Source organism: Triturus cristatus, chromosome 5_2 (assembly GCF_964204655.1).
Source record: "Triturus cristatus chromosome 5_2, aTriCri1.1, whole genome shotgun sequence".
NCBI lineage: Eukaryota > Metazoa > Chordata > Amphibia > Caudata > Salamandridae > Triturus > Triturus cristatus.
The window spans coordinates 488393450-488407969 of record NC_140588.1 but is presented as its reverse complement, the minus strand read 5'-3'; the positions used below and the strand labels follow the sequence as shown (position 1 = coordinate 488407969).

Genomic DNA, 14520 nt, shown 5'->3' with positions numbered 1-14520 from the left:
AGTGTCTTGCAGACACCGCAACCATATTGTGTCCCTTTTCCGCCCGATCGACAATTCGACTGGCGGAAAAGCAGTGGACGGTTTTCCTGTCTGCCGCAGTGCCCCCGCCATACTAATATGGCGGGGGCACTGCGGCAGACAGGAAGACCGTCCACTGCTTTTCCACTGCTTTTCCGCCAGTCGAATTGTCGATCGGGCGGAAAAGGGACACAATATGGTTGCGGTGTCTGCTAGACACTGCCATCCATATTATGATGTGAGCGGAAATTGTCCTTTCCATGGCGGCGATGCAGCTATGGAAAGGCATGCGGTCCTCGATGTTGGGGGTGTTGCGGGCCCCCAGGGTGTTGGGAGGGTGGGGGTGCACATGGGGGGTACCTATGGTACCCACCTCATTGCAGGCACCACGCACCATGTGGTGCCTGCCATGTAGTGCATGGCAATGCTGTGCACAATCCTTTTACATTGCAGGCGGGGCTGCAGCCAGCAGTTCCACACACAATGTAAAAGGCCCAGGATGCGCCTGCCAGTGTGGCGGGCGCATCATAATTTGCATTGCGGGGCCGCCGCAACATCGACGGTCGGTCCCGTGCTCCGCTGCGGGCCAGCCATCGTAATGGACCCCATTATATCTATGGAATCAGTAGAGACCACTGGACCATAAAACACTCTCCTACCTCCCCAATCCCCAAGTTAAGCAAAGCCTAGTGGACACCTGTGATTCAAAGGAAATTTCATAATTTGGACCAGATTAGGGCATGGTAAAATAAACAAAGGATCAAGGTAGCTGATCTGGAAAGCGGTGATGTTTGCACCAGAGAAATAAAAAGTGGTTGGATCAATGTCATTAAGAGATGAAGCTTAGGTAAAAGTCATATCTTCTCTCAAGGACGTTCAAGCATGACTTTAGGATATCCATTTGCAGATTGAGAATTGGCATTCATTTTGGGGAAAGTTTGAGAGTGGTCACCATTGCTGTCTTAGTGACTAACAGTGAACCCGATTATCAAAGTGTGAGAGTAGTAACCTTTGTTGGCTTAATGACTGAAAGTGAACAGGATTATCAAACAAGCATTGGCAAAGCCATTAGGTTCTGACTATGCAAGAGCTATTGACTTTGTCAATATCTTTTAATCGTACTGTATAGCAGTGCGCTGCTGTGCAGCATGGCTGAAAGGTTTTTTTTTAAACGCAGTGGCTGTATCAAAAATACACCAATTTTACCATTGCTTTGCTGCCAATTCATTGCTTTTCGCGATCTTGGTTATACTTTTTCACACAGTGCCAAAGGACCCTTGGTTTAATTTTTTACTTTTTTAATTTTTGTAATTTTATCTAGCGTGGACATGGCCTGAAGCCATCCGAGTGCTTTACAACAAGCAGGATACCTGGGTTACAAGAAGTTACAGTTAATAGTAATTAAGCTTGGATGTTTACATTGGTAGATGTTTGCAGGAGTTACTACAAGAGACAGTTACAGCAGCTGGGCAGAGGACATACACAGTTAAAGCATTGATTCATATAATGAAGGTAGTTCAGATCGCAGTGGAAAGAGTACTTAAGCCTGGGCGAGAGTGATAAACAAGATGCCTGTTAAACAGGAGAAGCTTGAGGTCCTTTTTGAAGTGGCACAACCAGAGAAATAATGGTTCATGTATCATTCTTGACTGAAGGTGGGGTTTCCAGGAGCCGGGAATCGGCCTTTCTGGAACCCCTACTTCCTCAGAGATTTGTAGTTTCTCATTTAGATGAGACTGTGAAAAAGAGTGCAGCACTCTGTGGGTAATGCAAGCAATTTTGAATTGGACCCGCGCTTCAATGGGGAGTCATTGAGGGTTAGCAGGGCAGAGGAAATGAGGTCAGATGAATTGAGACCTAAAATGAAGCATGCAGCATCATGTAGTGTTGCTTTCGGTGGACCTAGGTGAATTTTGGGAATGCCTGAGAGAAGGGCAATTCCATACTCTAGTCTTGAGAGAACGAGAGCCTGCACTACTGTTTTCAGTTCTTGTTCCGGAATCAATTGTGTATGGCCCAAATTTGCCTAAGTTGGTGTTGTGTGCTGTTGGCCATGGATGCGATTTGGCTGTGAAGATTGAGATGATTATCAAGGGTGATGAAGTGAAATCTGGCACTATGGGCAATGACATGGCAGCGATACAGGGAGGGGAGATAAGCCATCCATTGTTGTACTGGAGTTTTTGCTTTCGGAGGAGAGACCAAAAGAAATTCTGTTTAGTTGGGTTGAGTTTTAAATGGTGGTTGGATATCCAGTTTTCAATCTTTAATATTGTTTTGCGAATAAGTGCAACATCTTTCGGGGATGAGATTTTCATGTATATTTGGATGTCTTCAGCAGTGAGGTTGTAGAGAATCCCAGCGTTTCTGAGACTCACACATAGGGGCTCATTACAATGGCGGAGAGACCGCCACCGCTGGGACAGCGATGGCAGTCCCTCCGCCATCTGACTCCCATTTCCCCCCCACCACATTAGGATGGCGGGGGAATCGCATTGTGACCATGGCGGTCACAAAGACTGCCCTCCACGCTTCTGCCACGGCAATCGTCACAGCAGAGTGGTCAGCATGGTTGTAATGGTAGCGGTGCCTAGCAGGCACCGCATGCCAGATTACAATGCTGGCGTCAGCCATGGAAAGACTGGCGGAGGCTGGGTTCTAGGGCCCGTTGCGGACCCCTAAGTGTGAGGAGAGGTTGTCTGTGCACTGGGAGGGTACCCATGGTACCCCCTTATATTTCCATGCACAAGGTGGCAGTCACCACGTGGTGCCTGCCACGTTGTTCATGGAAATGCACCACATGGCCTTTGAACATTGCGAACGGTGCTGCAAACAGCAGCACCATTCGCAATGATCAGGGCACTGGATGCGCCCACCATAGTAGCGGGCACATCCTGATTCACACAGCGGGACCGCCGCCTTACCGGCGGGCAGTCCCGGCACCGCAATGATGGCGGGCGGACTGATGTACGCCCACCATCGTAATAAGCCCCATCGTGATTATTTTATAGTGCACATTCTGCCAATGGTATTGCCACTTAGGGCTTTTGGCAGCCTATGACTGATGTCCAGAATGAGTCTGATGGGTCAACTGTAGTCCAGAGCCAGATTTTGCTCAAAGATGATGTCGAGGGTATTGTGTTATGTATAGTATGCATCTCTGATTTGGTGTGCGAAGGGTGAGGCGAGCAGGCTTTACCAATTTATTACGTTTTTTAAGTCAGTAGATATGCCCATAGCTAGCAGATGTAAATAGTTTGTTGGTTTGTGTGTGGAAAGTGTGAGCTAGGGTACATTTGTGTGTGGTGATGGTTCAAATAGTGTTCTCTGTGGGTTAGGAATTCCCTAGGAAGTATATGGATCTAAGGAGATTTAAATGTCAAGACATAGCAACAAATCCCTAGTGAGCAGTACAGAAGAGAGCGAGTGTTTGTACTTGTGTTGTTGTATTCCGCTTTAGGTGTCCGTGTATAGGTTTTCATGATACATGTCCTTATATAGGCACAATTCGCATTGCCTTATATAGGCATAAGATCCCAGTCCTTATTTAGGCATTAGCCATGCTATCCAAGTACAGGCATGGTCACCTACATCCGTCCACCCCAACGTCACAACGAGTTCTTAAAAACCAGACCCTTAAGCTCTTGGGAGTGCCCCTGGCACAGGATTATTGATTTCTCCAAGAACTCATTTAGTATGCATGAACCGCTATTCCTTAAGGGTTCCTTCCTGACGTCTTCCTCTGCCCGACTTTATGTCAATGCTAACATTCCAAGGCACCTACCAGGTATAAATATACCTTCCCTTGCCCAAACAAGTAGGAGGAGACCTCAACTTTAGAGGAGCCCATGTCCCGGCCTGACGCACTGACAAGAGACGCTGTCATCCCTGCTCGCAGAGAATCCAGCTTCCAGTGTTCTGACTCCCTTCGCGGGGTGTTAGAGTTCGAGACCCGGAAAGAGATTACCACCTCTCTCATTCGCAACGTATGGAGCTGACTAGAACCTAGAGGGACTCTTGACATACTAAACTTAGCATACCATACTATAGAATACATCACCTACTTCTTACCTTGTACTATAAGTTAGGTACACTGGGGTAGAACTAGTTAGAGAAGCATCTTATGAGTACTCGCTTTTTTAGCTTATGTTATTTATGTTATTTATGTATATGAATATATGTGTCATAGCTACATGATAATTCTAGCGCAGGATTATTTCTTTCTACTGCTTACGCTGTACATAATCTATCTCGCATACTGTCTTGTGATTGTAATAGCTCATATCTCTTAAATGAGTAACAAGACTGTTCAATAAATCCTTTTATTGAAACGCCTGTCTATTCTTTCTGTGTAACTCTGAAGAAACTAAGCATGCACGATTAGCTGAGTGAAACTGTTACCTGTTTCCACGATTCTGAGAGTATTCCGATTCTAAAGGGAAACAAAGTTGTCATGTTTATGCGGTTGCCAGTAACTAATCCCTTCTTGTTTACAAGGAGTTTCTAGTGGCCTCTGAGTTAGCTGGTACAAATTAATTAAGTTTAATATACTCAATAGGGGCATACTGACCTCAGTACTATGCCATATCTAAAGGGTATATTATTCCAATGTGCAGAGCCTATTAGGGAAATAGGAACTACACTACAGTGTAAGATACATTAAGTCACGTTTCCTGGTGGCGTTTCCTGCTGGCCCGTGCAGATGGGCTCCTTGAAAGCAGACTGTATGGCAATGGGTATATTAGTGCTTAATTTGTGCCAGTGTTTGCTGGGGCTCAGAAAAGGAACTTATTTTTAAACAGCTGCACATATTTATTCACCATATGGTGGTACCCTTTGTCTGCATTGGTAATTCATCAGTGGAGCATTTAACTATATAACATATATTTTTTTAACGTATTAAACTAGCACGTTATTACTAGCATTTTGCAGCAGTGGGAGGAGCAGTAGGCGTTTCAAGCTGCAGCTGAGGAATGAGAAATACTTAGGGCCCTTTCACTTAATTTTTTAGAAATGAAACACTAGGGTATATGTTTGAGGAGTTTGGGTTAATGTTTATTGATTAATGTCTGTGTGTGGCTTTTCTTGGAGGCAAGTGCTTTTAAGCTTTGTCATCATTTTGGGTGCATGTTTGCTATGGATTTGTTGTATTTATGTGGCTTCTCATGGTGCTGATCATAGAAAGACCATATGGCATTGTCCTTGTAAATAGTTCTGTTCAATGTTTTGTGGTGCATGACGTATTAAAGACAATCTTCTGGGTTTTGAGTTTGCTCTCTTTAAAACGTGCCAAACACAAAAAAAATGATTGACACATTATTTTATATGTAAGGATCACAGGGTTGAAATATAAACCGGTGACCTACAAGTTCCACACAGAAAAGGATGCAGGCTATTTTATTAGCTAACTGCCCTCCCCATCCCAAAAAGCACTGTTAGAAACTCAGCATTGGGTTTTCCATCGTTTCATGAAATTAGCTTGCCGAGGATGAGAGCAAACATTGGGATGGTTACTTTACAATGTTTTTGAAGGAGTTCATGCAAAAGGTTAGAACAGAAACTTGTGAATCTGCTGCATGGCCAGCCCAAAATACAAAAATAAGGCACCCAAGGAGAAGAAGAAACACTGAGAAAGGATGAGTAAGAGTGGGGAAAAAACTAAACGGAAAAGGGGAGGGACATGGGGAATAATACATAGTACCTCATTCTCGGAGCAGAGACATAATATCGAAGTAGAAATAACAAATGTCATGGATAATGAGTCAAGAGTATCGTGGAAGAAGAACGCCGAGGTAAGTAAAATCGATGTCAAAAATATTGAAATTTGCCATACCACATTTGCAAATATACTACTACATAGCTCAAGCGCAGTTTGCCACAAACTGGTTCTATAATTTCCGGCAAGTACCACACTGAAACTTAGAACTGGGATTAGCAAAACACCATAAGCTTATATACTGCTATCGTGCAACCTCTGGCGAGACCAGGGCCTGACATTCAGGTAGTGCAATGCACAGCATGGGCACAAGTAGCCAGACTTACTGGCATAGACATTGTGTATTCCCCGCACATTACACTATACACTAACCCCAAACCGCCAATTACTAGTGAACTATTGACGGTACAGCAAAGACAAGACAGACAAATCCAGACACTGGGAGATTTCAATGGGTGGGGAGGTATTCACAACCCTTGAGGAATATTTTTCGAAAGGCTGCTTTACACCAGTAGCGATATTGCTTTATGCCAGGCTACGTGCGACGAAAGGCATTTCCCACTTATCCTCAGGAACCGGTGGATTGGAAGAATGGCGCACTGACTACAAAAATAGTCACCACAATCTACACTACAACCCTGAGAGACAAGACCAAGGTAGGGCATCGCTCCAGAGCAAGGTGGTCGATGGCACTGGGTACACAACTAACAGACACACAATCGAAATACTGTTCTCAATATACAGAAGAGGTTTCCATGAAATAGACTTCTGCATTACAACTTTCTCCACCAGGTCTACTACACTATTGCCAGACTGTATAAATATGGGGTGAGAGACAGCGATACATGTGGAAGATGCAACACTCCTGAAGCTGATTTTTTACATCTGGCATGGGAATGCAAGGTAACTGGTGAATACTGAAGCAGGCTGTTCCAAAAATTAAACAGTATTGTGAATCTGGCACTGCAGCCTGAGGTCTTAAAGGCACTACTGTGTCATGTCAAACTGGTACCCAAGCACAGTAGGGAATTTGTTGGACTGGCCCTGCTCTAGGGTAAGCATTGAGTGGCTATGGCGTGGGGAAAGGGTGCATCACCCACCGTAGACACATGGTTTACGGACCTAGTGACTTGCAGCACAAACTCAGAAATACTTAGTACACTGCTACCTCTGGGGTCATGCCCTAAAGACATTTGGGAACCCCTGAGAACCTATCTTGCTTGAAGGGTGAGAATGCACAGCAATGACAGTAGGGACTCAGGAAGTCACGGTACAGCTGGGGTCAGATCACAAGAGGAGTAAAATTAGAATGTAGGTGATTAGCTGGTGGCATAGGGCGAAACAGATAATGTAAACATGGATCACTGTGGCTACTTCCTGCTTATCTTATTTCTATTCTGCAGCTTACACAGTACACGTTGCTCTAGTCTACTCGTGATATATTGCATACTGTGAATGTTACAGCGGTCGATATATGGTATTGTACTATTGTGTCAATAAATGCAGCTTTAAAAAAAATCATTACTGCTTTATGACATAGATGATGGAAGGAGTGTAAATTTCTGGACAATGACAGTACACAATAGCTTAAAACAGGGGCAATGCTACACCTACATCTGTAACTGCAGACCGGCCATGGATTGAACAGCCCTTGGCTCAGGCTGTGTCTGAGCCAAATATGTCTCTAGGCTTCTTTGGAGTCATCCAAAAATGTCAAATGAAGGTAGTGGGAGCATCTAAAGCAAATGTGGTGCGGCTGCAGAGGAAGCTGGTAAGTGTAGTAACCTCCACCAGACAACCTGTGCACCTAGACTCAAATTGCACGTATGCCCGCCACTGTGAGCACAGTTCACTACTGGTTTAGGTAGGCAGGACAAAGGTGAAGCGCACTCTAGTGATGGCGGGTCTTTGTCTTTGTAGTGCACTCATCACTAATCTCTGTGCATCAACAGAATCAGCTGTTCTCCTTGTGTCTTTCACACTCATACTCAGATGTGCACATGGCTTTGTAATGTATTTTGCAGATGGTGGGTGTGGAAAATTAGGATATTTTCAAGGAATGAGCTGGAGAGTAGAGTACACTTTTACACTGATACTTTGCTCTGCTCCACCTTTGTCAGACTCCAAACAGGTGACTGCCAGTTCTTGACTTTTATTGGTGTTTGTTGGGAATCCTCTTTAAAGCTTTTGTGATTACAAAATAATCTTGGCTCACAAGGCATGGCAAGTCGCCTGCTCTTGCAGAAGCATAACATTCAACAAGTAAAATTGCAATGGCGTCCTCTAGAGGCCAATATCTACATCAGCTGACTGTTCATGGGTGAAGTACGTGTGAATGAGCTAAAACGTAAATGATAAAGAGACATGCTCAGCTGGGAAGCAAACTGCACAGTGATGTATTGTACACACAAACGTTAGTGTGGGTGGAGCCCAGGGGATCTTCCCAGCTAGTGCCTAATAACTGTTTGCAAGGGTTAGTCTTTCTTAGCTAAAAAATGCTCATTAAAGTATTGTCTGCTGACAAAAGTTTAAGCTCGAGCCGCAAGTAATATTTGGTGGAACTGAATGACACGCATCTGAAATCTGAAACACGTGCTCTGGAATTATGATGCAATGTTGCATTTTGGCAGGAAACTTGAAAACCAGGATGAGCAAAACCCTTCAGAAACCAATACCCAACACTGATAAACAGTCTGTGGCAGAAAAAGAAAATAGGCATTTTGGAAGTTCATTCTGGTGTGATTACTCCTCGTAAAAGGATGCACAGAGATGTAAATGTTCCAGTCATATATAACACTGACTTGAGGGATGACAGCATAAGTAATCAAGCAGCATGGGAAAAAAATCAGCTTTGACATAAGAAGCACTTTGTACATATTTGATCAAATCAAATTTGATGACCCTGTTTAGCTCATATATGTAACAGCAGAGTATTAGCATCAATATTGCATGTGACTGGTGATAGGTACCAACGGGTGAGCCTTGCATACGATTTCAATACCTGCATGAGTTGGTTGTCTTTTGTTGTGTGCATGCCATACGTTTATTTGTGAATGTAAAGAAACATGAGTGATTGAAATCATGTTCATTATTTAACACAAATAAAATTCCAATCGGAAAAAAAATACAACCACTATTCTATTTCAGTATTTAACTCATGTCATGATATACGTTCGCATGTACACAGCATGTTTTAAGACCGCATATATCTTGTTCTTCAGTCCATTAAAAGTTCAGGGAAGGAGAAAAAACAGGTACCTGAGAATGTGAGTCACAATGAACATCTGAAGAACAATAAATGGGTACGAGAAACTTTCACGGAGTGGTGGAGTCCACATTACACGTGTGCACTGAAATAAAAAAATAAAAAATTAAGTAAAGGCATAGGTTGCTTCAGTTCTGACTATTTACACACATAGAGGCACCTGGACAAATGTTTTCATTACTTAAATAAATAAACTAAAATACAATGGTAACTATACTTAACAATAAACACCGACCGGCAAATAGAGCGGAAGACACAGAAGAATACAAAAACAAATTACTGTGCACGACTGCCAATTTTATCAATATTTCCCTTACTCGATGGAAAAATAGTAGACAAGAACACAACAAAATGGCTGCAGATTCAAAAAATATTGCCCAGTAAACTAATGAGTTCATGGGTAGGCAAATATCGGTCTCTGAGCACTGTTGATCACTACCTGGTGTTCCTGCTTCGTCATGGGATTAACAGGATTCACGATAAGGAAACGTCTATCATGGCTATTTAAAGCTTTCTGATACTTTTCTCTGAATGGCTGCTAGGAAACAGAGCCTTAATTACTGGAGACCAAAAATAGAAAAATGTTTCTCCCTTTAATTGATACCATTAATGTAGCACAGGCAAATACGTGTGTGCTGTTTTTTTAATTAATGAATGAGAATCTCAGAACTATAATCTATCTATCTGTCTCTCAATCTATCTCTCAATCTATCTAATCCACACACACACACACACACACGCACACACGCACACACGCACACACGCACGCACACACACAGATGCGTGGAATGCACTAGTAGCTGATTCTATGCTTAAAGACTTTCCTACAAAAATGGCATAAGAAACTCCTTGTGTGGCACTATGCTAATACTCTGCATCAGAACTCTGCTGGAAAACAGACATTTGAGGTGACGAGTTACTGAGGTGTTGTAGAGTGCTCCATGTAAAGGAGCTGCTCTCCCCCAAAATCTTGGAATCTACCCAGGGTTCCCTACTTCCCTTTTTGAATACATTATGCAGCACTCAAAGCTTGAAAGGGCAATATTTTGACTTATACTGGGTGCTTGCTCCCTTGTGTCTGGACAAATTTATGTCTCCCTGACAAGCTCTAATGAGAGAAAAACACGTGTCAGGGACTGATTTAATTCATGTTCAGGGTAGCTTGGATCCAAAGGTGTAATACTGCACACCTGGAGTGGTAAAAGGTTTTTGTAATTTTTCAGCTCGGCCTGGAAGACACTAGCTGATTCTATGCTTTAAGACTTTGATGTAAAAATAGCAAAATACTTTGTCACTTTTCTATCTGTGTGTGGATGGCTCTTTGCTAATCCTAGCCTTAAAAACTCTGCTAGAAAAACAAGACATTTGAGGTGAGCAGTTTTGGGGTTTGGTGCTTTTGTAGAGTGCTCCATGTAAAGGAGTTGTTCTCAACCTAAATCTTGGTAATTACCCAGAGTTTCCTATATATATCTGCCAAAGCAAGCTCCCAAAAAAGCCCGGACCGGTTAGGGGATAACTGCAATGGCTGGAGGAGTGTGCTAGCCGGAAAAAACAATGCACAAAATAGAGCTCACACAGGGAGGTCGAGAAACTGTTTTCTTTTAAACTACACATGCTGCGTTTCACATGTGCTCGAGGTCCGAGTGGGCGAAAAGTGTGGTTTGAAATAAAACGAGAATGGATGCATCAATAGAAACTGAACTCTCTATATGTGATTATTTTATTTCTAAATAGTTATCATTTTCTATATATCTTTTTAGATGATTGATGTCACAAAATTAGAGTCCTTGAGAAGGTGTTTTTTATCGAATACCATCCACCGAAACGCTGCGTAGACAACTACATGTTCTTTATACTATCTGTGAATCTGGTAGGTCCTATGCCAGATTTGTATTTGTATTTTTTATGTGATTATTGTGATGTAATGTGTTTTTAATATGTATACATTGATGTTTGAACTGTATTTGTATAGATATCATTAATTGGTGAACAATATCAGTAGAGATAAGGTCTTGTTTTAAACTGTAACAATATTGATTTTAAAGAATTTTTATATTGTCTCAACAGATTTTTCATACTATCATTATATTATTTAAAATGAAACATCATAATATATAATTAAGTTCAGATTTTCAGTAGGTGCATGGCTGAAGTGTGAGTAGGAGAGCATTTAGCGAGTGAGGAAATTAAGTGTTGCATGAGGGGAAATCATTTAGATTTTTTGTAATTGACCCTGCCCCCTACGTTTGTAAGGGTACCTCTCACATTTCGTATAAGTGGTTTGAAATAAAACACCATTTCTCGACTTTCCCCGTATTTTCGTGCACCATATTACCTACTGGCGGTCGCCAGTAGGTAGTTATAGTTAGGACCCCTTTTCCATAGGAAATCCGCAACATTCTATTTTGAATAACTTTGGCGCCGGTCGATGAATCCTCGCGAATTTCTCAAAATAGGTGGGGCGCTACGCTCCGCTCCTACCCTGAAAGTCTCGGGGGGGATTCGTCAAGCGGGGGCTGAGATAAAAGGGGGGTCCCAAAACGCGTTTTTCCCATGCATTTTTCCATAGGACCTTTAGACAGCTACAGCCCGAACGGCTGAACAGAATTACTAGAAATTTGGCAGAGAGGTAGTCCCTATGTCAAGGAAGTGCCTTTTGTAGGTTTGGTGTAAATCTGTTCAGTAGATTCTGAGAAAATAGCCTTTAAATCAATATATATATCTGAGCCCGCTTACGGTGCGCTTACCGTACGCTTACCGTACGCGTACGGTGGCGTGCGCGAGCGCGATTCTGATTGGCTCTTAGATCTTAGTAAACATTCGAATCGGCCGAAACCAGGAAGCGGCGTCCGCCATTTTGTCTCTCGCACTGAGTGTTATTTATCAAACATGATGCCAAAAAACATGTTACGGGGCTGTTTTGACAACTCCCTCCCACATAGTCATGTTGAGGGAGTCCCCAAACATCCCCCAAGAGCAAAAACGGTTTTATTTTTTTTTCGGCAATTTCGCCGAGTACGCTTACCGTACGCTTACCGTAAGCGTACGGTAAAAAATAGAAATAAAAAAAACACTATCCACACTTACCCCACCCCCTGTGCTTTTGGTGGCCGTAGGCCACCAAATGTACAGGGCTTATTACATCAGTAAAAAAACTATATTTTGGCAACATGAAATTATAAAATCGAAATAAAAAAAACACTATCCACATTGACCCCACCCCCTGTGCTTTTGGTGGCCGAAGGCCACCAAATGTACAGGGCTTATTAAAGTTGATAAAAACCGTGCACGGAACGCACTGCGTTAAGTGGGCGCGCACGCCTCGAATGGCGTAAAGTAACTTAGCATTTAAAAAACCGTACAAATTCACTGAAAAAACCATAGGTTTCACACACGTTATAGTTAGGAATTAGCATTTAAAAAACCTTGCAAATTCACTGAAAAAACCATAGGTTTCACACATGTTATAGTTAGCGGAAATTTTACTGATAAAAAACCAATGAAATTGCCCCGTTATAGTTAGTGCTGGCAACTATAACTCACGCGACCGCAATCTTCTGCTGATGACATATGTGTCTTTATAAAAAAAAATATTTGTAATATATGTATAGCTAAAAATGTATGGAAGAAGACATGGGCAAATAAGTGTCTAAATACAGTATTAGCATCAGCAGAGGATTGCGGTCGCGTGAGTTATAGTTGCCAGCACTAACTATAACGGGGCAATTTCATTGGTTTTTTATCAGTAAAATTTCCGCTAACTATAACATGTGTGAAACCTATGGTTTTTTCAGTGAATATATATATACACACAGATAGATTTTTTAATTTTTTTTTTTAATTTCAACAAGACCTTTATTGACTGTTGGCAAAGTTAACACAGCAGGGTGCCTACATCCCAGCGGGCCGGCACTGCATCTCGTATGATTTCATATCGGAGGGGGTAGGGGAAGAATCACAGCAAGCCGCCTACAACTCATCGGGCCGGCCGCGTAAGGAGGGCATGCAAGTTAGTCAGCCAACTATTCAGGTCTCTAATAAACATCATTTACCCAAAAAACGTGAAAAGGCATAAGTTGAGCATAAGTGTGAAGCTGATATTGAAAATGTATAAGATCGTTCAACTACTCCTTAAATTTTGGAGCTCGTCCTCTCCCCCAACGGCATGCAATCCGTCTTTTTGCTAACAGAAGAGCCAGAGAAGTGTATTTTCGGACCTTAACAGGCAATTTCTCAGTGTACCCCAAGAGTGCCACAAGGGGGGTATCAGGCACGTGCACCCGGTCATCTTCTCCAATGCGCTAAAGACCACCCTCCAGTATTGCCGGATCAGTGGGCAATCCCAGGCCAAGTGTCCAAACCCTGCACCCTCTGCTCCACATCGGTCACAGCGGTCATTGTCGCGCAGCCAGAGATGGTGCAATCGGGCAGGTGTATAATAAAGTTGGTGTAAATATCTATAATGTATAAGTCGCAATCTGCTGTTAGCCTAAATGTCGCCAGTCCGCCGACAGCAGAAGGACCACTGTTCTTCCGTGAGGGGGTGTCCCCTGTCTTACTCCCACCTGGCCTTGGCCGGGGCAGGGTCCCTCTCCCTCTGTGTAGTGGTGTACAGTCGTTAGACTACATGCTCTGAGGATCCTGTTGTTGTAGGACGTGCAGGGAGACCATGATGGGCGGTTCGAGTGGAAAGCAAGGCGCAAGGGCACGAACGTCCTGTCTTAGTCGCACATAGTAGAAGCGTTCCAGCGGGGTGGGGGAGGAGGCACCAAAAAACTCTTCACTGGTGCAAAAGGTCCCGTGTGTGTACAGTTGACCCCAAGTGAGCCGAGAGAGCTTCCGGAACATCCAACAGCATCCCTCCTCCTGTGTAACAGGTATGTCGTGCCGTCCTTGCAGAGGTGCCAAAGGTGAGTATAATAGGGGGCTTTGGAGTCTCTGCGCCAGTTCCCGCCAAGCACGAGTGGTGCATTGGACGGTAGTGGAGGCCAGGTGTCTAGGTACGGTGGGGGCGCTCAAATATGCCGAATAAGGAGTGGGAGCCATATATCCATCTTCCACTGCCAAATTAGGCATGTATGGGGGGATGGATCCAGTAGGCCGCAAAGTGAGCCTGAGCGCAGATAAAATATAATTCAATGTCAGGGGCCTCCAGACCTCCAGCGTCAAAGGGACGCGTGAGGACCTCCCAAGCCAGTCTGGGCTTCTTCCCGCCCTTCCCGCCCCATGCCAATCTAATCAGCTGTGATTTGATGCTGTTAAAAAATGGCGGCTCGGAGCGTAGGGTATGTTAGTAAACAGGTAGAGAAGCTTAGGTAAAATCATCATCTTAAGCAAAGATACTCTGGCGGCCATAGATAAGGGCATCGCAATCCATCTGGTTATTTTGTCCGTCAATTGATCCAATACGCGGCCATAATTGTCCCTCATCAACTCTTCCCGGCAGCGGGAGACGCGGATGCCCAAATACGTGACTGATTCTGCGCACCAAGCCAATGGATAATCAGGCTCAAAACGCGGG

At 43.6% G+C, this 14520-nt stretch overlaps 1 protein-coding gene across 1 annotated transcript in view; it reads right to left on the bottom strand.

Moving 5' to 3' along the window:
- Window positions 1-14520, bottom strand: part of DPY19L1 (dpy-19 like C-mannosyltransferase 1) — a 519970-nt gene that overhangs the window by 278494 nt on the left and 226956 nt on the right. The window contains exon 8 of the mRNA XM_085607487.1: window positions 8993-9084. Coding sequence (XP_085463613.1) covers window positions 8993-9084 — 92 coding nt within the window. The remainder of the gene's footprint in view (window positions 1-8992; window positions 9085-14520) is intronic.